We start from the raw sequence: 27,176 nt of genomic DNA, 5'->3' as shown, positions 1-27,176 counted from the left end.
CTCCCGCGCCCGCCTGCTGCGGGGTGTGCGCCCTGCGGGAGGCCCGGCCGGGGCGAGCCCGGCTGGCCGCCTGGGAGCATCGAACCCCTCGGGGGCCGCCGGCGCCGCCCTTCCACGCCTCGGAGTCCCACTGCAAGTCACCGAGCGCGTGGGCTGCACCGGGTTTGCGGAACTGGCCTTTTGCGTGCTTGGAAGTACCCGTTATTTCTTCTTCCCTATAGCCAGGGCTGGGAATTGGCTCGGTTCGAGCTCCCCTAACGCCCGGCAGCAGGTGTCCCTGTCTGCTGGCGGGAAACGCGGGCAGGAAATGCCTCTGTTCCCGGAAGGTCTGAGCCACACAAAACTGGAAACCTTTTGAACTTATTGTGACCTCAACTCTGGTACCGTTCTGTTGTTTTAAAAAATCATTTGGAGTAATGCTTATGCCTAGTTACTTTCTGGTAGGGCTCAAGCCCCTCTGAAGGAGTGAATTAGGGTCAGGGTTGCTGGGTTGAGACAGCCCAGCGTGGGTACAGGGCCCTTCGTCTTAGATTAAATTAACACACGCCTGCACCCTTATTTAAGTAGGCAAAATTTTCCTTGCAGCAATATTCACTGGCTCCGGTTTTGTGGTGTGTGCACTCCCTAAGTTCTAACAGCTGCCAAAGCAGCAGCTTCCTATTGGGTTGTCAGTCATTCTTTAATATAGCTAAGCCACTAAATGCTCTCTAAAACACCTTTCTAAGTGCTTTCCTCCTTTATTATGAATTTAGATGTAGCACTTATAACGCTTTACAAGTTTCTTTTTAGTGTGACAAGGTCAATTTAAAGAACCTGAACACAGATAATACACTATAGAGTTCTTTATCTTCTCTCTCTTTGTGTTTATAAGACCCTCATCACCACAGTATATGATTTCCTTTTTATTTATAAAAGCATAAACAAGCACCCGTTTCCTGTGTTAAATTACGTCAGGGCACCTCTAACGTCATAAATTTCTCTTACCACCCTAATGAATAAGTACCAGCCAACAAAATAGAAGATCCCCAGGGCAGGTATAATACCTCCCCTTTAACACTTAGTGCACCTCCTTCCCTCCTAATGCTCAACTGAAAATGTGGGTGTTTTGTAGCATGCCCTGAAGGTTAACAGATCTGGATTCTGGCCAATGAGAGGTGGAGAGCAAATTCAAAAGTGGAGGAACTCTCTTGACAAATGCCTTTTTAGCAGCTCTGACCTTTTTAAATTGTAGAGAAGCTTACTGCATTGTATTATGCAATGAGGGATGTGATTGTACTTGATTAAAGATGTGCAAGGGGTGTGTTTACTTGTGAGGCACGAGGCTTTGATCATGTAAAGTACAGTCAGCCATCTGAGAACTGGCAGAAAGGAGCACTAATATTACTGCGTTTATTGAAGCTTGTACTACTTTGCTTTTTGTTCATGTGGCTGGTGCTTCCTGGCATCAGCCAGTACCATTTTTCCTTTCATAACTTCCTCTTACACGTGGGGTGAACGAAAGGTTGCAGTGCTTTGTTTACTAAGAAATAGTTCTGTCAAGGTATTCAGGTCAGTGGGGGGCTCTAGGCTGGGAACAGTAATATACACTTCTATTTTTAAACCATTCTATTTGAAGGCCTAAGAGCACAGCGCTGTACAAAAATGAACAAATAAGCAGAAAACTTCAGCTGTTCTGTCACTTTATGGTACTGGAGGCACTGGCCTATATAAATATCTTGTTTGCATTTGTATTTTTTTTTCCTGGGGACTTCTTTGCACAGTTCCTCTATGATTTGAGCTGATTAGCACTCTTAGTGGGGCACATGGTATGCTGACTCTGAAATGATCCCTAGAGCAACTGACCCCTCTGTCCAGTGGACTTAAAAACACAAGATGAAAAGAATTATCCAGTTTGAGAGTAGAGAAGTAGGAGGCAGATCTGGGTCTGTACTCAGTTTTACTACCTACTGACTGGATGACCTTGGCAAATCATTGTGGTACATAGACCCCAGTCCTGCAAAGACTTAAGCACATGCTGAATTCTGTGCAATGTGGGCCCAGTTAACTTCATGGGGACACTCGTAGTATGTTACGTTAAATGTATGCTTAAGTTTTTCCTTGTGTGTGTTCCTTACCTCACTTGGGTGCTGTAAGATTAAGTTCATTAATTGTAAATTGCATTGAGATCATTTAGTGGAAGGTAGTGTAGAAATGCAAAAACCCCTAGTGACTACATAAACCACAAGGAGAAGAGCAACCTACAAACAAATTTCATCCAACTCAGTCATTATAAAATACAAACACCCAGTCATATTGCATTTTTCAGTCTTTGTTATTTTGGGACCTATTCTGGTTTAAGATACAAAGTTACCCTTGTAGAAGTCTGGGATAACTGGACTTGTGCCTAAAGAGCCAGGTTATGGCTCTTAATAATAGATCAAAGAATAATTATAAGCTATTGTTTACTATTTCCTTAAGTATAATAGCTATGTCTCGCAACTACTTAAATCAGAAATGTAATGGATGACCATACAAATGTGGGCTGCTTGCTATTGTCTGTGAAATCCACCTCTATTAATCTCATCCATGACCACTGTCCTCCGACTCTGTATTACGGCTTTTCTTCCTCCCTCAAGGACCCAGTGGTCGTAATTCCATGTGGACCATGTCTGTGCTGTGCCCAGGGCCGGCCAGAGGCGGTCACTCAAGAAAGAAGCCAGATGTAGGATCTTCCTTCCCAATGAGTAGAGCTCTGCACGGACACAACATTTGTATCAGCATCCGATCTGCAAAAACGATATAGGTGGATTTGCAGGGCTCTACCACTGAGAGAGGGGTTGGTAAGGCCACTGTATCTAAACCGGTAGTTTTCAACCTATTTATCATTGTGGGCCGCATGTGCATTACGTGGGCCACAGGTTGAGAACCACAGCGTGCCACCTCCCCTCCCTGCAAAAATCCCCCACAGTCCCCTATGCCCAGCGTCCCCCACCCAGAGACCCCTCCAGAGAGCGGGGCCAGGAGCAGAGTCCTGGGTGCAAGGCTGGGCAGCAGCTGGATCTGTCTCGGACCCGGACCCCTGGCACCTGGCCAGGAGCGGAGCACCCGGCGTGAGCCGGCAGCCAGGACCTGAGGCGTGGGGCCAGGAGCAGAGCCCCACCTAAAATCTAGGAGTGCTGCAGCATCCCCCACCCCCTCACTGCTCAGAGCCCGCACCACAAACCTGCCCAGAGACCCACTCTCCTGCCTCCCTGGGGCACTTACCAGCCCTCTGCTGGCAGGAGCGCTCATGCAGGCTGCCAGATGCTGTCTCCCCCTCAGCCAGCCCCCTTTCAGATTAGAGCCACAAATTTTGAATTTTTTTTAGTACAAAGCTGGGCTGCAGCTGTGTGCTAATTGGACTGTGGGTTTAGAACTGTTGATCTAAATGTTAAGTCCCCTGAAGTACAAAACAGTAAAGCTGCCTCCACAGAGTGCGTCTGTCCCTGCTCCACAGTCTGCAGAAAGGATTCGTTCCCCTTCTCCCAGCAGAGGTCCCTGGTGCCCAGTCAAATGGCTTGTGCTGGCTGCTAAGGAGAGGGCTTGGTTCAAAACAGCTGGCTTGCATTTGCTCTCTAAATGATTGATAGTAAAATTATAGCCCTCTAATCATACAGGATGTATGATGTTTAATAAGAAAGCATATTTGTTTAACATCCTTCTCTGTTTACCATGCACAGTATTTTGAAGATGGACTATCTGATTTTCTTCAGATTGTTTGGTTTTTTTTAAGCTAATATTTCCCCTTTATTTTAAGAGCAGCCAATCTTCGGTGTCACCACTGCTGCCAGTAGCGATTTCAGATGGTCGCTGAAAATCACTTCTGCTCTCAGACATTTGATAGTCTCTTACTGCTAAAAGTTCAGTCTTATTTCTTAATCACGTCAGACATAGTGGTGTGACTGAATAAGAAAGAGAGCTCATGAAGGAGGAGTGATCTGAGAGCCATGCATCTGATGAAGTGAGCTGTAGCTCACGAAAGCTTATTCTCAAATGAATTTGTTAGTCTCTAAGGTGCTGTGAGTACTCCTTTTATTAATAATGTAATTGAGCATGGGAGGGGGGGCAACCTTTTGTGGGGGTGAATTAAGATAAGAGTTTAACTTTTATTGTAGTAATTCAAATGAATAAGCGGAGTTGATTCTGGGGTTTCTATTCACATGCTGATTAAAATAGTCCTTTCAGGACAAATCAAATTGCCAAGAGTGGTGAAAATTTAAAAACAAAAATCTTTTAGGCCTTGCACTGGATGGTGATGAGCAAATCAGTTGAATCCCTGTATAGTAGCTCTCAGTGAGTTAATAGGCAGATTATAGCCTATCACTAAGACCCCAGTTTTACAAAAACTGCGATGGTCGACTCATCTGTTTGCAAAAGTGAGACCTTATTTTGGCCCTGATGCACTTCCATTTAAGAATGTTTTTAAAAAAGAACTAGTATTATGACCTTTCTTTATCTCTCATCTTCCTTCTCTTCTCTCTCTTCCTGCCCCTTCTCTCTGTTGCCTCTGTCCCAATACACTCCCCCTTCTCTGTTTCAGAGTAGCAGCCGTGTTAGTCTGTATCTGCAAAAAGAAAAGGAGTACTTGTGGTACCTTAGAGACGTACAAATTTATTTGAGCATAAGCTTTCGTGAGCTACAGCTCACTTCATCGGATGCATGCCGTAGAAAATACAGTGGGGCGATTTTATATACACAGAGAACATGAAACAATGGGTGTTATCATACACACTGTAATGAGAGTGATCAGGTAAGGTGAGCTATTACCAGCAGGAGAGAAAAAAAACCTTTTGTAGTGATAATCAAGGTGAGCCATTTCCAGCAGTTGACAAGAAGGTGTGAGGAACAGTGGGGAGGAAATAAACATGGGGAAATAGTTTTACTTTGTGTAATGACACATCCACTCCTGTCTTTATTTAAGCCTAAGTTAATTGTATCCAGTTTGCATATTAATTCCAATTCAGCAGTCTCTCGTTGGAGTCTGTTTTTGATGTTTTTTTGTTGAAGAATTGCCACTTTTAGGTCTGTAATCAAGTGACCAAAGAGATTGAAGTGTTCTCCGACTGGTTTTTGAATGTTACAATTCTTGACGTCTGATTTGTGTCCATTTATTCTTTTACATAGAGACTTACCAGTTTGGCCAATGTACATGGCAGAGGGGCATTGCTGGCACATTGGTAAGTGTGCAGGTGAACGAGCCCCTGATGGTGTGGCTGATGTGATTAGGCCCTATGATGGTGTCCCCTGAACAGACATGTGGACACAGTTGGCAACGGGCTTTGTTGCAAGGATAGGTTCCTGAGTTAGTGTTTTTGTTGTGTTGTGTGTGGTTGCTGGTGAGTATTTGCTTCAGGTTGGGGGGCTGTCTGTCTCCCAAGATCTGTGAGAGTGATGGGTCAGTCATCCTTCAGGATAGGTTGTAGATCCTTGATGATGTGTTGGAGAGGTTTTAGTTGGGGGCTGAAGGTGATGGCTAGTGGTGTTCTGTTTTTTTTCTGTGTTGGGCCTGTCCTGTAGTATGTAACTTCTGGATAGTTTTCTGGCTCTGTCAATCTGTCACTTCAGCAGGTGGGTAATGTAGTTGTAAGAATGCTTGATAGAGATCTTGTAGGTGTTTGTCTCTGTCTGAGGGGTTGGAGCAAATGCGGTTGTATCATAGAGCTTGGCTGGAGACAATGGATTGTGTGGTATGGTCTGGATGAAAGCTGGAGGCATGTAGGTAAGCATAGCGGTCAGTAGGTTTCCGGTATAGGGTGGTGTTTATGTGCCCATCGCTTGTTAGCACCGTAGTGTCCAGGAAGTGGATCTCTTGTGTGGACTGGTCCAGGCTGAGGTTGATGGTGGGATGGAAATTGTTGAAATCATGGTGGAATTCCTCCAGGGCTTCTTTTCCATGGGTCCAGATGACGAAGATGTCATCAATGTAGCGCAAGTAGAGTAGGGGCATTAGGGGACGAGAGCTGAGGAAGCGTTGTTCTAAGTCAGCCATAAAAATGTTTCCATACCGTCGGGCCATGCAGATACCCGTAGCAGTGCCGCTGACTTGAAGGTATACATTGTCCCCAAATGTGAAATAGTTATGGGTGAGGACAAGGTTCAGCAAGCAGGTTTGCTGTGACATTATCAGGGATACTGTTCCTGATGGCTTGTAGTCCATCTGTGTGTGGAATGTTGGTGTTGAGGGCTTCTACATCCATAGTGGCCAGGATGGTGTTTTCAGGAAGATCACCGATGGATTGTAGTTTCCTCAGGAAGTCAGTGGTGTCTCGAAGGTAGCTGGGAGTGCTGGTAGCTTAGGGCCTGAGAAGGGAGTCTACATAGCCAGACAATCCTGCTGTCAGGGTGCCAATGCTTGAGATGAAGGGGCGTCCAGGATTTCCAGGTTTATGGGTCTTGGGTAGCAGACAGAATACCCCTGGTCGGGGTTCTAGGGGTGTGTCTGTGTGGATTTGTTCTTGTGCTTTTTCAGGGAGTTTCTTGAGCAGATGGTGTAGTTTCTTTTGGTAACCCTCAGTGGGATCAGAGGGTAATGGCTTGTAGAAAGCCGTGTTGGAGAGCTGCCTAGCAGCCTCTTGTTCATATTCCGACCTATTCATGATGACGACAGCACCTCCTTTGTCAGCCTTTTTGATTATGATGTCAGAGTTGTTTCTGAGGCTGTGGATGGCATTGTGTTCTGCACGGCTGAGGTTATGGGGCAAGTGATGCTGCTTTTCCACAATTTCAGCCCGTGCACGTTGGCGGAAGCACTCTATGTAGAAGTCCAGTCTGTTGTTTCGTCCTTCAGGAGGAGTCCACCCAGAATCCTTCTTTTTGTAGTGTTGGTAGGAAGATCTCTGTGCATTAGTATGTTGTTCAGAGGTGTGTTGGAAATATTCCTTGAGTCAGAGACTTCGAAAATAGGATTCTGAGTCACCGCAGAACTGTATCATGTTCGTGGGGGTGGAAGGGCAGAAGGAGAGGCCCCGAGATAGGACAGATTCTTCTGCTGGGCTAAGAGTATAGTTGGATAGATTAACAATATTGCTGGGTGGGTTAAGGGAACCACTGTTGTGGCCCCTTGTAGCATTTAGTAGTTTAGATAGTTTAGTGTCCTTTTTCTTTTGTAGAGAAGCAAAGTGTGTGTTGTAAATGGCTTGTCTAGTTTTTGTAAAGTCCAGCCACGAGGGAGTTTGTGTGGAAGGTTGGTTTTTTATGAGAGTATCCATTTTTGAGAGCTCATTCTTAATCTTTCCCTGTTTGCTGTATAGGATGTTGATCAGATGGTTCCGCAGTTTCTTTGAGAGCGTGTGGCACAAGCTGTCAGCATAGTCTGTGTGGTATGTAGACTGTAATGGATTTTTTACCTTCGTCCTTTTGGTATGATGTCCATCTGTTTGCATTTGGAAAGGAAGATGATGTCTGTCTGTATCTGTAAGAGTTTTTTAATGAAGTTGATGGACGACCACATTTCTTTTCACTCTCTCTCATTATCCCTTTCTTGTCTGTTTTCTCACTTACCTTCATCCTCTCCCCACATACTTAAATAATCCTTTGCCACCCTTTACTGTTTCCTTCCTCCTTTCTCTTGGAGGGTCTGCAAAATACTTCTAGCTGCAGAAGAAATTGGAAAGGGGTACCTGAACAATAGCATGAAACTAGTGCTTTCTTCTCACTTGCAGAGTGAAATTGACTAAAACTGTCAGGAGTTCTTGTGGCACTTTAGAGACTAACAAATCAAATACATTTGTTAGTCTCTAAGGTGCTACAAGGACTCCTCCTTGTTTTTGCTGATACAGACTAACACTGCTACCTCTCTGAAACCTGACTAAAACTGGGATCCTAGTGCATCTCAACTTCTCTTTTCAGGGCTTTCCCCAAAGCTTTCCTAGAAGCAGATGACATTTTCTGGTGCTGTGCTCACATAAAATTATGTTTTCCTCCAAGCGCTATCTTGCGCAAATGAAACAAAGTAGGAGTATCACTTCCTTCTACATCTACCAGACTTTTGTGGAAAATCCATATAACGCAGTTATTCTGACCTCCAGAAGTGCAAAGTTTGCATATACTCAACAGCTCAGTCATGATAAGTCCTGAGGGCAGATGTCATTTGTAAAGATGTGGGGGGGAGGGGAGGAAATCAAAGTCCCAATCCTACAAACCCTTAACCATGCTAGTAGTCTTAGGCCTTGTCTGTACACGAGTTGCACCAGTTTAATTGTCCAACTGAAGCAAGGCCCTACACTAAAACTTGATGGCATTTCCATCTGTCTGTTTGCCTGTATGCAGCACAATAACTTTTGACCACTGAATCTGATCTATTCCAAATTTCAGGAAATGTTCTAGGAATCAGTGGGCAGAAACTTGTTGATTTGGGTGAAAATCAGAATACTGGACAAAGACGGAGGACAAGAAAATGGAGTCCCTTGCATCTGGTTAACAGAGCTGACCGTTTCAACCATCTCTGTAACTGTAGATCAAAGAACTGGTTGATGGCAGCCATTAACAGCTTCCAGCATAACAACAACCTCATCTCAGCTCTGCCCATTGTCCCAATGCTGTTTATAATATTGACACCCTGACTTATCTCCCAGATAGAAAGGAATAATAAGAATGTTAGGGAGGAAGAAGGGCATGGAGGAATGAGAGGGCACCCAGAGCCCCCCTCGGTGGGAGGAAGAAAAATGGGACTAATGGAGTGTGGCAGAGAGAAATGTGGGGGTGGAGGGGAGGACACACCGAGACCCTGTGTGACACAAAGGTCCCCTGTTCTTTGTAAACAGCTCTCATCTCAAACTTGGCAAATTCACTACCGCAAATGCATTGCTTACAGTGTATTTGTCCATAAAGGGTAACACGTAAGGTCTCTATTGAAAGATTGCAATTCATTTATGTTCATAATTGTAGCATGATCTGTGTGCGGGTAGTTTTGAAGGAATAATGAAACTATATTGAAGTTTATACTCTTATGGTCCTAAAGTTAAAAGGAGTCACAAGGGAGTAACATGGGAGTGATGGCCCGTTCATGCAGGAGGGAGTTGCCACCCGGCCCTGGTTAGCCGGTGATGTAATGCAAGGCTCTGTTTACCATTGCCCATCCCAGAACAGTCAATGGAAAACTATCAAAGACAACTGCAAACAATCAAAACCACTTGGAGGTAAAAAAGAAACATTATATCAGTTGGGGGAATTGTCAGGTCTATGACTAAAAATAAAAGACTGTTACAGTATAACCAAGTGGGGCGAGGCATATTAGATCCAATTACTGAAGAGACGTCTTCTTGAATGAGGGTTTTTGTCGTAAAATATTTGGATCATGGTTCCTGTAAAGCGATCCAGCTCTGCAACAGACTGCACGTTGGCGGGGGAAACTTACTTTTAGATAGGAAAAAGTAACTATAAGTGTAGGCCCAAGTTTGTTTTTTACAATCTTATTTTGTATGGTAACCATTTCTTTCTATCACACTCTCTTGTTTGTAGTGCAGTCTCTCTGCTTGCTTAAATAAACCTTTTGTTTCATTACAAGTGTTGTGTGGTTTACAGGAGCAGTGGTTTAAGGTAAAACTGGTAAACTGGGGTACACTGCTCCTTTGGAGGTAGAGGATCTGGGATTTCTGGGAATAGCCAGTGTCAGGGGCTGGATATCACAGGGGAATGTTTCAAGGGGACTTGGGGACTGGGGTGCATCTATTGTTAAGGCAAAAACAGGGCTGGCATAGCCCAGAGGAAGGGGCTTGAGTGGCTGAAAGGTTGGCAGTGGCAGAGGGTATAAAGGTATCTCTCAGTGCTGGGTTCCCTGAAAACTGTTGCACATTGGTATGAGGGAAGAGTGGTAGGGTTTCAGGAAGTCACTGAAATAGAGGGGGTTGGGAGGGTAGCACAAAGGAAGTGGTGGCGGGCAGGGGGAGATGGAAGGATGAAAGGAGCCCCCCACTATATCCATTTAGCTTGGCAGACAGAAGCAACAAAGTGGGCGACCATCTAGTTCAGTGGATTTGAAACTTTTTTTCTGGGGACCCAGTTGAAGAAAATGGTTGATGCTCGTGACCCAACAGAGCTGGGGATGAGGGGTTTGGGGTGTGGGAGGGGGCTCTGGGCTGGGGATGAGGGTTGGGGTGCAGGAGGGGGTCAGGGCTCTGGGCTTGGGGTGCAGGCTCTGGGCTTGGGGTGCAGGCTCTGGGGTGGGGTCAGGGATTTGGGGTGCAGGAGGGGATCTGGGTTGGGGGGCTCAGGGTTGGGGCAGGGGATTTACCTCCGGTGGCTCCCCGTCAGCGGCACAGCCGGAGTGCAGAGGCAGGCTTCCCCAAGGTCCTGGCACCTTGGACCGCACTGTGCCTGAAGCAGCCAGCAGCAGGTCTGGCTCCTAGGCGGAGGCGTGCAAGCAGCTCCACGTGGTTCTTGCCTCCCCTCCCAGCTTCCATTGGCCGGGAAGTGGCTAATGGGAGTGTGGATCCAGTGCTCAGGGCGGGGGCAGCGCACAGAGCCCTGTGGCCCCCCTGCCTAGAAGCCGGATCCACTGCTGGCAACTTCCGGGACACAGCGCGGTGTTGGAAAAGGAAGGCACTATCCTGCCTTAGCTGGGCAGCACTGCCGACGGGACTTATAACATCCCGGTCGGCGGTGCTGACCAGAGAGACCCAGTGCCTGACATGCCGTGACCCAGTACTGGGTCATGACCCAAATTTTGAAAAATGCTGATCCAGTTTAAATCTGTTTCTAAACCAATTTACTTAAACTGTTGCAAACTCCAGTATAGTTGCTCCAGTATAGTTGACTTCAGTTAAATTGGCGAACCAAAACTTATTTAAACCAAAATAAGACTATCCACACAGCCTTTTGCACAGATCTAACGAAATCCATTTAAAATAGCATCTTAAATTAAACCGGTGGCAATTTCTCATGTTGACACGCCCTTATTCACCTGATGTGAGTGGCTCTACCTGTGTGAGTAAGGACTGCTTGTGTAGGGAATTGCAAGATTGGGCCCTTTGTTTTCTTTACGTCTTTACAAATGCCATGTTTCCTTGTGACCAAAGAATTGTCAAATCAGATACAGCTCCATTGAAACTGGCAACATTTTAATGAAAACTATAAAATGCTCAGCAAGGAAAAATGTGAAAAAGGGTATTTCTAAGCTTATGTTTCTCCAGAGACAATAATTCTGCAGTGGGTAGAATTTCAGTCACTGCAGCAGAAGTTTAAAGGAGGAATATTCTTAAGGTTTGCCTTTCTGTCCTAACATTTTCTGTGTTTGTTGTTTTGTTTGTAGAGGTGATCTTTGCAAAGCTAGTCTTGGGGATTTCCACTGTCTTGCTGTTTAAAATCTACCATAGTGTTGTTTTAACCACAAGCCATCTCACTTTCTGTTCAGGAACAGCCACAGTTTTCAGGTACGGTTCTATCAAAATAAATCTTCTAACTGTTGGCAATAGACTAATAACGGCACTTATATTTACCAGGTTCAAAGCACTCTTCAAACATTAACTAATTTTAAACCTGATGTTTAAATAACATGTGGATTTGTTAATGTAAACCTTTAGAATTTAAAAGAGGTTGAGAATGATTTTGTAGTTTAACTTTAAGAGTTCACATCAGATTATATTGTTGCCAGAAGAGACATTAAGACCTCCAAGCATTGGCACAGAAATTTAAAAGTGACTGTAGAAAAGGAAAGACTTAATTATTAAATTTCACCATATTATAGTTTGAGCAAGAAAGGTGACTCTTACCATCTCAGTGTTCTTTTTGATAAAGTTAATGTGATACTCTACACACTTGAGATACTATTGTAGGAAAATTAAAGTGTTTTAATGAGTGACTGGATTACTGTGTACTAAGTGTAGTACCAATTTTACTTGGCTTATAGCTCTTGAGTGCTACCTTTTTATAGTTACAACTATTACTAGATGTTAAGGACAAAATTATTTTTCCACAGTTAAAAAACACTATATTTAAGACTAATGCTGTCCACGTTATTGCCAAATATACCAATGCAGATATACTATAGAGAACTCTTTGTACAGTAGAAACTCGCTAATTAACATTAATGATTGGGAGATCCATAGTAAATCAGCCAACATTGAAATAAGCAAGTCAGCAGAAAAAACACAAACTCAAAACTTCTGTAGCACAAAAAGTCCTTTTTTGCTTTTTTCACATGTATAGTTTTAATTATTATATATATGTACACACCATAGTGTACTTTGTAAAAAATAAAGAAGTCTTTTAGTCTTATGGGATCTCACTACAATACTTGACTGTTAAATCTTCACAAAGAAGTAGAGTGAAATTGCAGGGTGTTAATGAGAATTTGGGTTTGAGGATTAGCAAACTGATAATTAGCAAGGTTTTACTGTGAACTTATAACAAGGTGACATTTGAATTCAGGGTGCATAAAAATCAGTTATTTATAAAGCTAATTGAATTTGTTTTTGTGCTTTCTGCAGCAGCATCCCCTGTGGATCTTCAAGCCAGTATCCAATCAGGAATTATTGCTGTTAGAAGTATTAGCTCCTGCATACCAACTGTGGCTACTGTTGTGTGGCCACTAAGGGCTTAGGCCAGTGGCAGAACAGCTCATGAGGACTGTGCAGGTAGGTGGAATGGGAGCCAGCCCTCCAATACAATGAGGGGTCTTCTTCCTCATGGATCCTCAGGATTGAGAAGCTACCCAGCATACCTCCAGAATCCTTTCCTCCCCTACGGGAAGCATTCCACAGGGTTGTGGGGATCCATGGATGTGGACTGCATTGCCAGTGCTTAAAGTATATACTCCTAATATGTGGTAGGCCAGCTGTTATTTTCAGGTGATTCCGTATAATCTGCCATATCTTTAATCTGTATTTAATTATATGCAGTAGTTCTTTAACCCATTTTATATTTCCATACATTGTGATATAATTCGAGCACTCTCTTGTCCCCGTCAATACAATTAATGCATGTCAGGGCTCCATGTTACCAGTAAATCACATTGCTGGATGCTGTAACTGTATAGCCCAATAATAGAGTCAGTTGGACCACCTTGTCCATCAGGCACTTTGAATGGATAATTTAATGAATGGTATTCCCTTCTTTTCCTTCATGTTTCTCTCCCCACACCTCCACTGCAGTGAGTTGATCTTAGACCTCTAAAGTATACCAAATTTTGCAAGACATTTCACATTTTGGCTGGATCAGACTTCCTGTCCTAGTGCACCACAAAGGAAGACAGTTTTCTGAGGGAGGGACAGAGAGATTCCATTTGCTCTGCCAAATACTCTGGAGTCACAGGCATACTAAGTTGAGAGCCAGGAACGATGAGTTTAAATTTTATTGCTTATCACTGTTGTGTTTACTTCCATGTACTTCACAGCCCTTACTGCTGAACAGTGTCTTATACCGCGACCCTAAAAGGCAGTCAAGATTTAGCCTCCCATTTTATAGATAAGAGAGTTGAGCATAGAACCCAGGTCTCTAGAATGGGAAGCTCAACTTGTATACACTGAGCCACATTGTCTTTCAGTAGTGAATGTACTGAATAATGTGCTTTGGTTATCTTATTTCTAATTATTACATCATTCTCCTATCTTGGAGCTAAGACTTGAAACCAGGATTCCTGGTCTCTAATATTCTACTGCTGTCTAGTAAATAGTTGTGCAATACTGGCAAGGTGTGTTCCAAGTCCCGCTCTAGTGGCTGGTTCCCAGACAGGTTTATAGTTACTTTTGTAGCTCAAGTGGTAGAGTCTGTGCTGGGAATTTGAAGATCTAGGATTCAGATCCAGCTGATGATCCATGTAGGTGGACTTAATGGTTGCATGTGATTGAATTTGTTTTTTTTTCCAGTTTTCTTTTTAAAATGTATTTAATTCACTTAGTGAGAGAACATCATTAAAAACTGGTTTTATAGTTAAAAACATGTCATTGATAGTGCACACAATATAGGAATTCCACACTTTGGCCATTTGTCACACATTTTGGTTGCTGGCATAGGCGCCGACTCCATCAGCCAAGCTCCCCTCCCCTCCGCTCCTCCAGCACCTCCCGCCCACTGCCCCGCTGATCAACTCCTCCTCTTCCCTCCCACCGCCTCCTGCATGCCATGGAACAGCTGTTCTGCAGCATGCAGGAGGTGCTGGGAGAGGGGAGAAGTGGGGAGGGGGTGGGAAGAGGCATGGTGGGGCCTTGGGGAAAGGGGCAGGACTGGGGGCGGAGCAGGACAGGAAGAGGTGGGGTGGGGGCTTGGAGGAAGGGGTGGAGTGAGGATGAACCTGGGGCAGAGCGGGGGGCAGGGAAGTCAGCACCTGTGGTTGCTGGTGTCACACATTGGCAAGTTTGAAGATTGAGATGAATGGTTGACCTGTTTCACTAACTTGTTGGCATGAGGGCAACATTCTAGGGAGTAGTATCACCCTGATTGACTCATACCATGTTCCACTCAGTGTTCTGCATATATTTATGAACAAATAATTTCGATTATACGTGGCCCATATAAATGGAAGGTGCATAGCCTCATTTGATCTGGTGCTAATTAAGGGGGAATTGACCTGATTTAGGACAATTTATTTTTTTTGTACTGAAAACTTCCCATAGTAGATTTTTTTTCAAAACAGTGTGGCTTAAGGATTTATGAGAGTGAGAAACCTATTGTAAAACAGCATCTGCATACAGAAAGATATTTTGTATGCAATGTGTTTATCCTGCCTTTGATGAGGTTGCCCTTTATTATGGTGGCATGGGTGTAGGTTGCTAAAGCAAAAAGGAGGGGTGACAGTGAGCACCTCTTTATTGTGTTGCTACCAAGATCTAGTTGTTCTGAAGCTGTGTGATTAGTTCTCATGTGGGGATATGGGCTTAGTGACAACTATTTAAACCAGTTTTGCAATGTAAGATCAAAGTTAATTATTTAATACAGCATGTAGAAATTCCTCTAAATAAAATCCTTCTTTTGTATTTAGGGTTACTGTGGAAATAGAGGTTTAATTTATTTTACATTTTTGTAGTGACACAGTGAAAGTCTATTTACAGATCTGTTTTGTGTCTGTTTCCCTTCTGACACGTGTGTCTCATATTATCCACCCCATCTAATGTTTTTAAAAGAATATTCTGCTGTGTGTGTGCACGCATTATAATAGTACAATATGTTCACTTTGCATACTTAGCTGTTTGACATACAAAAGTTAAAGCATTCAGTACCTCCTGTGTTGGTCAGACATCAGTTTAAGCAGAAAGTTGATTCAGTTAACCCATAGAGCTCTTTATATTGCAAAGATTACTTTTTCCTTTGCCTGTTTTGCTTTGGTATGAGTTGAAGGAACAGAGTCATCAAATAGTTGAAGCCGGAAGTGGTATTACAGTATCTGTATCCTAGTTTCCTGTGTCTAGCGTGAGTTACACAAGACATACACATTCATATAGTCATCATGTTTATTTGTAATGGTTCAGATCATATCATATTGGATGTTTTGTAGCAACAGGCTTGTTTACACAGTAGTAATGCATAGCTACACTGCTGAACTAGTTATGCTGGGCCAAATTCAACACTGATGCAAACAGGTGCAGCTCAGTGACTTATACCAGTAGTGAATTTGGCCCTAATAGCTCAATTCAGCAGTGTGAACCCATGATCTTTTTGAGCAGTGCAAGCCCTGGAAGGCTACAGGTGCTGACTCCATTGATGGTTTACTTCTCTGTTGAAAGATTAGTTTGTAATAGAAGCCTGGACCAGAAAATACAAACCTATTGGACAAGGAATTGCAGTCATGTGCTCCACAACTCCTTGTCCCCATCACTATGTGCTGAGCTAGCTCCCCTTTCCATTCCCTAGAAGGGAGGCAGATAGGAAACTTGGCCTTTATATGATCCTATATGTGCTTTGACTGAATTGGATCAAGAAGACGTCTTAGCTGAGATTTCTGATGGCAGTCTTGCATATAGAAAGTACTTCATTGAAAGTACTCCTCCCTGCACACTTGGACTTTTTAAATTTTCTCTGAACATGTAGGCATTGCTGAAATGAAGCAGAAGCCTTCATGAAGAAAAGAGGTGTGTGAGAGGGGTGAATATAGTTTTAGTATTTTACCTTGCTAAAAGTAATGCTCTTCAGATCTTATGTGTGCATCTTAAAGATGCCTGAGGAAGGGAATATGTTAATTCCAGCAAAGTAGTTGGAAGCTATTGGTGAAATAAAAGAATGCTTTTCAGAAGGAGATGGACTAGTGCAGTTGAATTAATTAGCAAAGAGATTTATGAATGAGTTTTTGGATTTGACTTTGGATCACAATTGCATTTCTAGTTAAATGTATTCTTTAAGGTTTTTATTGGTAAAATCAGGCTTGTGATATTCTTTTATCACTGATTTGCATGTTTATGTATTGACATTACTGGATAGGACACAGCTATTGGTAGCCCATATGGGAAGAATTTATCTTGTTGTTTGACATTGTCTCTATGTCAGTCTAGGTGAAGGAACTTTGTTTCAGGTGCGGGGATTGAGGGGTTGAAGATGGTGAAATTTGGGTTCTGGATGTGTTCAGAAAAGAGGTGTGGGATCTGAACATGGGATTGGGAGCTGGGAACTCCACAATCCTAATCTCAGTTCTGACATTGACTCCTGTGACCATTAGGCAAATTGCTTAGGCCAAAATTTTCAAAAGTGCCCATTAATTTTCAGTGCTTTAAATGTTTTTAAAGTATTCATTTTGAGACACCTGGGGCCTGGTTTTTGCCCCAAACTCCCACTGACTTCAGTCAAATTTTGAGTACGTGGCATTTCTAAAAATTGGATCCTAGGTGTTGCAACTTAGGTCCCACAAATTAGTGGACGCTCTTGATAATTTGGACCTTAATCTCTCTGCCTTGATTTTTCCATCTGTAAATTGAGGCTATTAACACCTCTGACTCATGGGTGTTATTAAATTGACTTCATTAGTGTGCGTAGAGCACGTTGAATATGAAAAGCATTATGTAGGTCAGGGGTGGGCAAACTACAGCCCGAGGGCCACATCTGGCCCTTCAGACATTTTAATCCAGCGCTAGAGCGCCCACCAGGGAGCAGGGTCCGGGGCTTGCCCCGCTCCGCACAAACCGGGGTGCCGCGCAGCTCCCAGAAGCAGCGGCACATCCCCACTCCAGCTCCTACATATAGGGGCAGCCAAGGGGCTTGGCATGCTGCCCCCGCCCCAAGCACCACCCCCACAGCTCCCATTGGCCAGGATCCACAGCCAGTGGGAGCTGCAGGAGCGGCATCTATGGATGGAACAGCATGCAGAGCTGCCTAGCTGCGCCTCCGCATAGGAGCTGGAGGAGGGACGTGCCGCTGCTTCTGGGAGCTGCTTGAGGTAAGTGCCGCCTGAAGCCTGCACCCCTGACCCCCTCCCCTGCCCCATCCCTGATCCCCCTCGTGCCCTCCTAACCCCTAGGTCCCAGCCCAGAGCATCCTCTTGCACCCCAAACCTTCATCCCCAGACCCTGCACCCCCAGCCAGAACCCCTGCCCCAGCCCGGAGCCCTCTCCCGCACACTGAACTCCTCATTTCTGGACCCACCACAGAGCCCGCACCCCCAGCTGGAGCCCTCGCCCACTCCCGCATCCCAACCCCCAATTTTGTGAGCATTCATGGCCCGTCATACGATTTCTATACCCAGATGTGGCCCTTGGGCCAAAAAGTTTGCCCGTCCCTGATGTAGGTGCTAGGCATTGTAATAACCTTGTACTACAGTCTCATCCTCATCTCCACTGACAGCTTAACTTCAGTATCCAGAAAGATAATGAAGCAAATAATTAAGCAATCAATTTGCAAACATCTGGAAGAAAATAAGGTGATAAGTAACAGAAAGCATGGATTTGTCAAGAACAAATCATGTCAAACCAACCTAATAGTTTTCATTTACAGGGTAACAAGCCTTGTGGATAGGGAGGAAGCAGTAGATATGGTATATCTTGACTTTAGTAAAGCTTTTGATACTGTCTCGCATGACCTTCTCATAAACAAACTTGGGAAATACAATCTTGACAGAGCTACTATAAGGTGTGTGCATAACTGGTTAGAAAACCATTCCCAGAGAGTAGTTATCAGTGGTTCACAGTCAAGCTGGAAGGGCATAATGAGTGGGGTCCCACAGGGATCAGTTCTGGGTCCGGTTCTATTAAATATCTTCATCAATCATTTAAATAATGGCATAGACAGTACACTTATAAAGTTTGCGGATGATACCAAGCTGGGAGGGCTTTTGAGTACTTCAGCGAATAGGATTAAAATTCAATATGATCTGGACAAACTGGAGAAATGGTGTGGGAAAAAAAATAGGCTGAAATTCAAGAAGGACAAATGCAAAGGACTCCACTTAGGAAGGAACAAGCAGTTGCACACATACAAAATGGGAAATGACTGCTTAGGAAGGAGTACTGCGGAAAGGGACCTGGGGGTCATAGTGGATCACAAGCTAAATATGACTGAACAGTGTAACACTGTTGCAAAAAAAGTGAACAGCATTCTGTGATGTATTAGCAGGAGTGTTGTCAGCAAGACATGAGAACTAATTCTTCTGCTGTACTCCATGCTGATTAGGCCTTAACTGGAGTATTGTGTCCAGCTTTGAGAACCACATTTCAGGAAAGATGTGGACAAATCAGAGTAAGTCCAGAGAGAAGCAACAAAAATGATCAAAGGTCTAGAAAATATGACTTATGACGGAAGATTGAAAAAAAATTGGGATTGTTTAGTCTGAAGAAGAGAAGACTGAGAGGAGACTTGATAACAGTTTTCAAGTACATAAAAGGTTGTTACAAGAAGAAGGGGGGGGAAATATTCTTCTTAACCTCTGAGGATAAGACAAGAAGCAATGGGTTTAAATTGCAACAGGGTGGACATTAGGAAAAACTTCTTGTCAGGGTGGTTAAGCACTGGAATAAATTGCCTAGGGAGGTTATGGAATCTCCATCATTGGAGATTTTTAAGAGCAGGTTGGACAAACACCTGTCAGGGATGGTCTAGAAAATACTTAGTCCTGCTATGAGTGCAGGGGACTGGACTAGATGACCTCTCGAGGTCCCTTCCATTCTTACGATTCAATGTTACATAGGGAGGTTTAGGAATAGCTGTGGCTGTAACTCCAGGGTGTTTTCATGACACTGACTATATTCATTCTGTGGGCTTTCTGTTTCAAGCCTTGACCTTTCTCTCTTGAGTGTATTTACCAATAACTTTGTTTTCTGGAAGCTATTCTTCTATTCACTGTTCTGTGCTAAGATTTATTTGATATTAAACTATACCATGCTGGAGACCTCTGGCTATTTTTGCTTAGAGACTTCTTGTTGTGTTTTTTTGTTGACTATTTTTGGTTTGGTTAACATTTTTCTTATTTAATTTCATGAGATGAGTGGACTGTAATGCCTGCAAGTTGGATAATTTCCTGTGTTGGCTTTAAATATCTCTTACTTCAGGAGGTTTCAAATGTGTAGAGACTTCCATATGAGGAAAAATTGAAAAGATTAGTTTAGAGCAGTGTTTCTCAACTTTTCCAGGTTCGCCACCACTTATTTTAAGTTAAATAATAATAATAATAATCACATTTGCTATAAAAGTAAAAAAAAATGTATCAGTTACTATATTTGACCCACAAATATAGAAGGTTGTGGCCACCCCAAATTTGTTTTTGAAATGTTATTTTCCTGGCATATAGGAAATGTGATAAAATTTTCAGCCCCTTGCTTTCCTTTCATTGCCCAGTGGTTGAGAAACACCGGTTCAGAGGAGACCTTAAAGAGGTATATAAAATACTGAACGGCATAGATAAGCTGGGCAAAAATATTACAAGAGAAGATAAATACAAGAGTACAGTCAATGTAAAGGCCAAAAAAAAATTTAAACTCCTACAAAGAGGTGGTGGTGCTTTTTGAACACAACATACAGTTAACTGTGGAATTCATCACCATTAAAGATTGCTTAGTCCAGGAGCATAGTAGGATTCAAAAAAGCATTGGACACATACATAGATAATGAGAGGGGTTAAAAAAATCATAGGGGAAAAGTTTCAGGGCACTCTAGCCACTAACTGAAGAGGGTAGTAATAAAACTGCCCTGCTAGAAATTTATTCCATGCTTGGCCCTTGTGGTGATTCTTGCACTTTCCTCTGAAGCAGCTGGTACTGTCGATTGTACAGGATACTGGACTAGACAAACCACGGGTCTGGCAATTCTTCTGTTCTGCATTTTTATGTCTCTGATTAGTGGCAGAAAAGCAAAATTGTTCCTGGTCAAGGTTTCAGTGCCAGAGAAGTAGGAAGTCCATTTTCAGAGGGGACAGGATCAGCAATTGTAAAATAAATGGAGAGAAATGGAAAATTGTCCCTAGGTTGAAACAGAAGACTGTTCACTTGGGGTGACTAAACAGAGCAATCTGCAAGGGTGATTTTGTACACAAGCAGTTCCATATGTATTATATATATTTTACTGTATATCAGTGGTTCTCAAACTGTGGGTTGGGACCCCAAAATGGGTCGGGACCCCATTTTAATAGGGTCGCCAGGGCTGGCTTAGACTTGCTGGGGCCAAAGCCCCACCACCCAGGGCCAAATATGAAGCCCGAGGGCTCAGGTTACAGGCCCCATGCATGGGGCTGAAGCCCTTTGGCTTTGCCCCTCACCTCCCTCCCGCCCAGGGCAGCAGGGCTCGGGCAGGCTCAGGCTTCAGTTCCCCATCTTGTGGTCGTATAGTAATTTTTGTTGTCAGATGGGGGTCACGGTGCAGTACAGTTTGAGAACCCCACTAAAGCTTTATGCTTGTGTAGTGTTGTTAGGGCTTATATCCCCTGTGGGTTGCAGCCATTAGGTTATGCCTGATTGGAGACACTTGTGTAAGTCTGACGTTCCATCTAAATGAAGGCAAAGGGGCTGAGATGAATTTGGCACTTTAAATGTAATGTAAATATCAGAATTAGGACACTGACCTGTGAAGAGAATGAAAATGTTTATCATGAAATCATTGTTTTTTTAATCTCACACTCTTAATTGCCTTTAATATTCTATTTTAAACTTTTGGTTAATTTTACCTACTGAACCTGAGCTGGAAAGTGGTATGGTTTTGTCTCCGTTTTCTGTAATAATATATCCACACTAGAGGGGCTTCTCGGGTCAGAATTATGTTGCAGAATTAAACACATAGTAGTGGTATATCACTTATTGCAGTAGTCAGATTATCAGAGTTTACGTTTTGGGCCCAGTTGTTATACCAATAAAATAAAAACCAGCAGGATCTTATTAAAGGGACAAGGCAAAATGCCACATTTATTGTAAATATAATAAAAAGAAATATAAAACTCACACTGTCGTATTGTTACTTATTCCTTACTTAACTATATATATATATATATATATTCATTCATTCAGACCAGTTCTGCATAGGGGTTCTAGTTAACAGCCTAGAAGTTGCTCGTGACAGAGTACTGGCCAGGTAACCTGTACACGAGAATGGAGCCGAGTCCGTGTCAGATGCGCATCCGATGCTCCTGAAGGGTAGTGGCAGAACTGGAGACTCAAAGTTCTCAGTCCTTAGTGTCCATTTTTATAGGAATTTCTTCCTATGCCAGTCCGTGGAATTTGCTTTGTCATATTGTTAGTCATGACGGCTCCAGGACGGCTGTCAGGTGCTCATCAGCTTTCTTCATCCTTTGAATTGGTCGGGTGGATCCCAGTTTGCCCTCCGGTGGGGTTCTCTGGTTGTCTCCACCTGGTGTCTTCTTCGGCCAATTGATGTTAAATTCCTAGGCTGGCACTTCCCTGATTATTCCAAAACCCACCATTCATTCACATACATTCCTTACTTTAATAAAAACACATTTCTCATTTTACCGAGTATTGTTATTTTATTTGAGACTCCCTGTCTCTTAACATTCCTTCGGTATTGACTTTCTTTTATCATACAAAGGTGTTATTTATTTGAGACTCCCCGTTTTTTAACATTCCTGATCCAAACTATAGAGGGTGGGAGTCTCTATGTGACATTTCTATGAGCGCCGCTCCAATTCGCAGCTCTTCACGGGTGTTACAAAAAAGCATGTCAATCTCCATCACAAAGTATCCGTTTGCAAAGTAGAGCCAATTGAACATAAAGTGAAGTTGGTTAAAAAGCATGTCAATCTCTGTCACAAAGTATCTGTTTGCAAAGTAAAGCCAATTGAACATAACCATTTAAGAAAGTAACGTTAATTGATTGATTTACATTTATAAGCGTCAATCTCAATTACAATCAATGGAAAGCGTCAATACAGAAAAAGCAGAATCAATTAAGCCGTTTAGTTTTACAAGCGTCAATCTTAATAACAAGTGAGAGAAAGTATCAATTCAGAGTCAATTTGAGCGCTTTAGTTTTACAAGCGTCAATCTTAATAAAAGTGAGAGAAAGTATCAATTTAGAATCAATATGAGCGGTTTGCAAGGTACGGTTTGCAAGCTTTAATACAGAATTGTAAATCAATATTGCAGATTTACAATTATGTCAAATAGAAGAATTATAAATGCAGATTTACAAATATTATAAATCAATATTGCAGGCTTACAATTTATTATGAACAGAATCACAAATATTAAGAATATGCCTACACAGTCCTACCCCCACTGAAGTGAATGAAAAGACTCCCAATGGCTTCATAGGATCTGGATTCAGCCCTTTGAGCTGCTTGTGCCACTAAGAATTTCATGAAAACTCAAAGAACAGCAAAAATACACAAAATGTATCTGAACAGAAAGTGGTTAAGGGGTAGGAGATAACTGTGGAAGAGAAATAGTGTGCCACAGTAGAGACATAAAAAGGAATCCTGCCAACAAGATATGATAGAAGTAGGGCTGTTGATTAATCACAGTTAACTCACGCGATTAACTAAAAAAAATTAATCATGATTAAAAAAATTAATCATAGTTTTAATCGCACTGTTAAACAATAGAATTCAATTGAAATTTCTTACATATTTCTGGATGTTTTTCTACATTTTCAAATATATTGATTTCAGTTACAACACAGAATACAAGTGTACAGTGCTCACTTTATATTATTATTTTTTATTTCAAATATTTAAAACAATGTAATACTTTAGAGCCTACAAGTCCACTCAGTCCTACTTCTTGTTCAGCCGATCGCTATCACAAACAAATTTGTTTACATTTACGGGAGATAATGCTGCCCACTTCTTATTTACAATATCACCTGAAAGTGAGACCAGGCATTCGCATGGCACTTTTGTAGTAGGCATTGCAAGGTATTTACGTGCCAGACATGCTAACCATTCGTATGCCCCTTCATCCTTCAACCACCATTCCGGAGGACGTGTTTCCACACTGATGATGCTCATTAAAAAAAAATCATGCATTAATGAAATTTGTGAATTAACTCCTTGGTGGAGAATTGTATGTCTTCTGCTTTGTGTTACCTGCATTCTGCCATATATTTCATGTTATAGTAGTCTCAGATGATGACCCAGCACAAGTTGTTCATTTCAAGACCACTTTTACTGCAGATTTGACAAAACACAAAGAAGGTACCAGTGTGAGATTTCTAAGGATAGATACAGCACTCGACCCAAGGTTTAAGAATCTGAAGTGCCGTCCAAAATCTGAGAGGGACCAGGTTGGAGCATGCTTTCAGAAGTCTTAAAAGAGCAACATTCTGATGTGGAAACTACAGAACCCGAACTACCAAAAGAAGAAAATCAACCTTCTGCTGGTGGCATCTGACTAAATGATGAAAATGAACATGTATTGGTCCACGCTGCTTTGGATTATTGTTGAGCAGAACCAATCATTGTTGTGGACACATGTCCTCTGGAATGGTGGTTGAAGTATGAAGGGACATAGGAATTTTTAGCACATCTGGCACGTAAATATCTTGTGAAACCAGCTACAACGATGCCATGTGAACGCCTGTTCTCGCTTTCAGGTGACGTTGTAAACAAGAAGCGGGCAGCATTATCTCCCTAAATGTAAACAAACTTGTTTTTCTGAGCAATAGCTGAACAAGAAGTAGGACTGAGTGAATTTGTAGGCTCTAAACTTTTACATTGTTTTGAGTGGAGTTATTTTTTGTACATAATTCTACATTTTTAGGTTCAACTTTCATGACAAAGAGATTGTACTACAGTACTTGTATAAGGTGAATTGAAAAATACTATTTCTTTTGTTTTTTTACAGTGCAAATATTTGTAATGAAAATTAAATATAAAGTGAGCACTGTACACTTTGTATTTTGTGTTGTAATTGAAATCAAGTATATTTGAAAACATAGAAAACATCCAAAAATATTTAAATACATGATATTCTTTTATTGTTTAACAGCACAATTAATCATGATTAATTTTTTTAATTGCTTGACAGCCCTGGGCAGCACCTAAGATCTTGGCTGAGTTTCTTACACACTGATATACAGTAAGGTAACTTGTATATCGGTGTTGCCCTAAGGACAGTGCTGTAAAAGAAAAGTAAACACTTTAATTACCTTACCATAAACCATGTTTCCACGAGTTAGTTGTGCTCTACGCTATGAGTAAGGAAGAAGATGGAAAAATGATCAATAGAGTGTGTTGTGAGTGAACTTGTCATTTAAATGTAGGTTAATATGATGGGTGTATTCTGCTGCTACACACATCCCATAACTAAATGTATTTAATTAGGTTAACATAACTACGTAAACTTCTCTGTTGGTCAGTAAACAGCAACAGGAGCAGAAAAAAAAAATTCTTATGTATGTTGCATCTTAAGGGATGAAAATTACACTGGTTCAAGGGTAAGGATTTGCTATTATCAGTCCGAGACCCATTGCCCTAGACTGAGGGACCTGACACAGATTTAAGGTCTGATGATTTTTATTTATTTATCTATTTATTTATTTTGGTGAACCATTTAGGCTCGAAATTAATGGTGTATCTATTTCAAACCCTGATAAGACTGAGAGAAAAAAATGAAGTTACAATTCTGATTTGCAATCTTGCTTTTCTCCCTACTTCTTTTCAAACATGACTAATGCAGTTAATAACATACAAATAACTAAAGTAAGATTCTGAAAAATAGAATTCTAGCCTTCTGGTGTAAATCGGTGATCAATCAGAAAGAGAAGTATTGGGTCCCAAGTCTTTGATCTCTGTCAAATCTGTACTTATGGTAAAGTCATCATTCTTTCTTCCAGTTGCTGTGAACCCTGGTGAGACATTACTCTTTTTGAACTAGTTTAAATGAATTAGTAAAGGCGTGTGGGCTCAAATCCAAGGCATTTTTATTACTGTATGTAAAGTTTTGATGCCTGGGACTTGTAGGACCAAGTTACGCCTAATTGAAGTTTGTGGCAGTTTTGCTTGAGTAAGGATTGCAGGATCTAGCACGAGAACTAGGGAAAAGTAACCTCCATTCTGTTGGGGAGAAATTTTCAGACTGTGAACCTCTTCACAATCATAAACGTTGGTGCTAGCTCTGAAATAAATCATTCATCATTCTGAAGTGCCTTGATGATATTTTTTGTACTGCTGTCTAGTAACTAATCCTGCATTCGAATCTGAAATCCGTATTGAAGTCTACGGCGAGAGAATGAGTCCAAAAACACATTAATGTTCATCTTGCAAACTGTAGTGTAGGTGATTTTACTGGTCATAAAGGTACTTAAATTGAAACTTTTTGTCCTTGGCTTTCCAATACAGCTTCCATGGCCTCTGAAGAACTTACTGGTCTCTCAAACATCTTCGCACGCCAGAATTCCACCAGCGGCATTTCTCTAGACTTTGAACCTGACACTGACTACCACTTTGTTGAAACCTTAGAAGAACGGTACAAATGTGCCTATTGCCACTTAGTCCTTCACAATCCTCACCAGACAGGATGTGGTCACAGATTTTGCCAGCATTGTATTATTTCTCTGAGGTAAGAACAATACAGTTCTCTCTCTTCCCTCTACAAATAATTCCCCCCAACAATTAACAATAGTCAACATCTTTCAAAAATCAACACCAAATGCCATAACAATATTAAAGGACTTAATCCAGAGCCAATGGAATTCAACAGAAAAATGCATTGACTTCAGTGGGCTTGGGCTCAATAACAAACCTTATGAGATGCGTGTGTAAAGTACGTAGTCTGTGTTGGTGTAGCAGGTTGGCAATGTTAGCCTGAAACACTCCAATCTGGTAGCAGCTGTTGATCAGACTGGGGGAAGGCTTAAGTTAGTTCTGCTGACTCACAGAGGCTGGCAACTTGCTACCCTTCTGAGGCGTTCTCTAAACGTAAAAGTTATATTGATCTAATTTAAATCGGTTTAGAAACTGATGTGTGTACGCAGAAGGGGGAAGTACATCAGTTTACCTCAGATTCTGTATCGATTTAACTAAATCTATTTAACTCTTGTGTGTAGACAAGACCTCAGCTATATGGGAGACTAGAAAGAATCTAGGGGGGTGAGTGAGTCTCGAGGTAGGCAACCCTAGGTGTGGTCAAACCCACACAATAGGATTGAGCTGAACTTTATACTTTATTCTGGTTAATTTCTCTGTTATAATAAAACCAAACCCCAGGAAGGGGACAAGTTTGGACTCTACTCAGTGTGTGGACTGTGTTTGAAAGCAGACCGGGAATGGCACCTACTCCCATTGGCTAAAGGTACATATGTCTTGAGATACAATCTGTCGTTTGGGGATCAAGGAGTGTGTACATGTGTGTATGTGTTTGGGTTTTTTGTTTTGTTTTTTTAAAAAGGTCCTGAGTAGAGTTTGGATAGGTGGTGGTAAGGAACATGAGGTCTTTCTGGCAATTCAAACAAAGTAAATCATGTTGTGGGTCTGATGCAATTGTTTTCAGATAAAAATTTTGAGCTTTTATACTATAGAGTATGACAGGTGAGAGACCATCCAGCAGGGTGATTGAATGGGCATAGAACTCTGTCTGTCACCATGATATCTAGGTGCCTGTTGTTATTTGCGTTAAACAAACAGTAGTTTATATTGGTGGTTAGACTGATCCCGCTCTCACTTGTACTGGTGTGACTCCATTGACTTTAATGGAGTTATACCATTATAAATCTGATGAGAGATCAGAATCAGTCCAATCCTGCAGTCAGCTCACAGTGGTGAAAGGGTCTATTGACTTCATGGGGGGCTCATCAGAGGTAAAAGGGGTTCGTTCACCCACACAGATCTAATTGCACAGTGGGGATACATTGATATATGGTCCTTA

General features: G+C 42.2%; 1 protein-coding gene across 3 annotated transcripts in view; it reads left to right on the top strand.

The window, feature by feature from the left end:
* Window positions 1-27,176, top strand: part of TRAF5 (TNF receptor associated factor 5) — a 37,885-nt gene that overhangs the window by 517 nt on the left and 10,192 nt on the right. Inside the window, exons 1-6 of one of the 3 annotated variants that reach the window (XM_077813793.1) lie at window positions 349-380; window positions 5,143-5,195; window positions 7,269-7,337; window positions 11,267-11,387; window positions 12,444-12,590; window positions 25,652-25,871. In XM_077813793.1, the coding sequence (XP_077669919.1) occupies window positions 25,657-25,871 (215 nt within the window). In that variant the 5' untranslated portion in view covers window positions 349-380; window positions 5,143-5,195; window positions 7,269-7,337; ... (1 more) ...; window positions 12,444-12,590; window positions 25,652-25,656. Of the gene's footprint in view, window positions 1-348; window positions 381-5,142; window positions 5,196-7,268; window positions 7,338-11,266; window positions 11,388-12,443; window positions 12,591-25,651; window positions 25,872-27,176 lie in introns of those variants that run through there. The other 2 variants (XM_077813794.1, XM_077813795.1) reach the window with 2 other exon arrangements.

The sequence above is a fragment of the Eretmochelys imbricata genome, chromosome 3 (assembly GCF_965152235.1).
Source record: "Eretmochelys imbricata isolate rEreImb1 chromosome 3, rEreImb1.hap1, whole genome shotgun sequence".
Classification (NCBI taxonomy): domain Eukaryota; kingdom Metazoa; phylum Chordata; order Testudines; family Cheloniidae; genus Eretmochelys; species Eretmochelys imbricata.
This window is presented reverse-complemented; position numbering and strand designations above follow the sequence as displayed.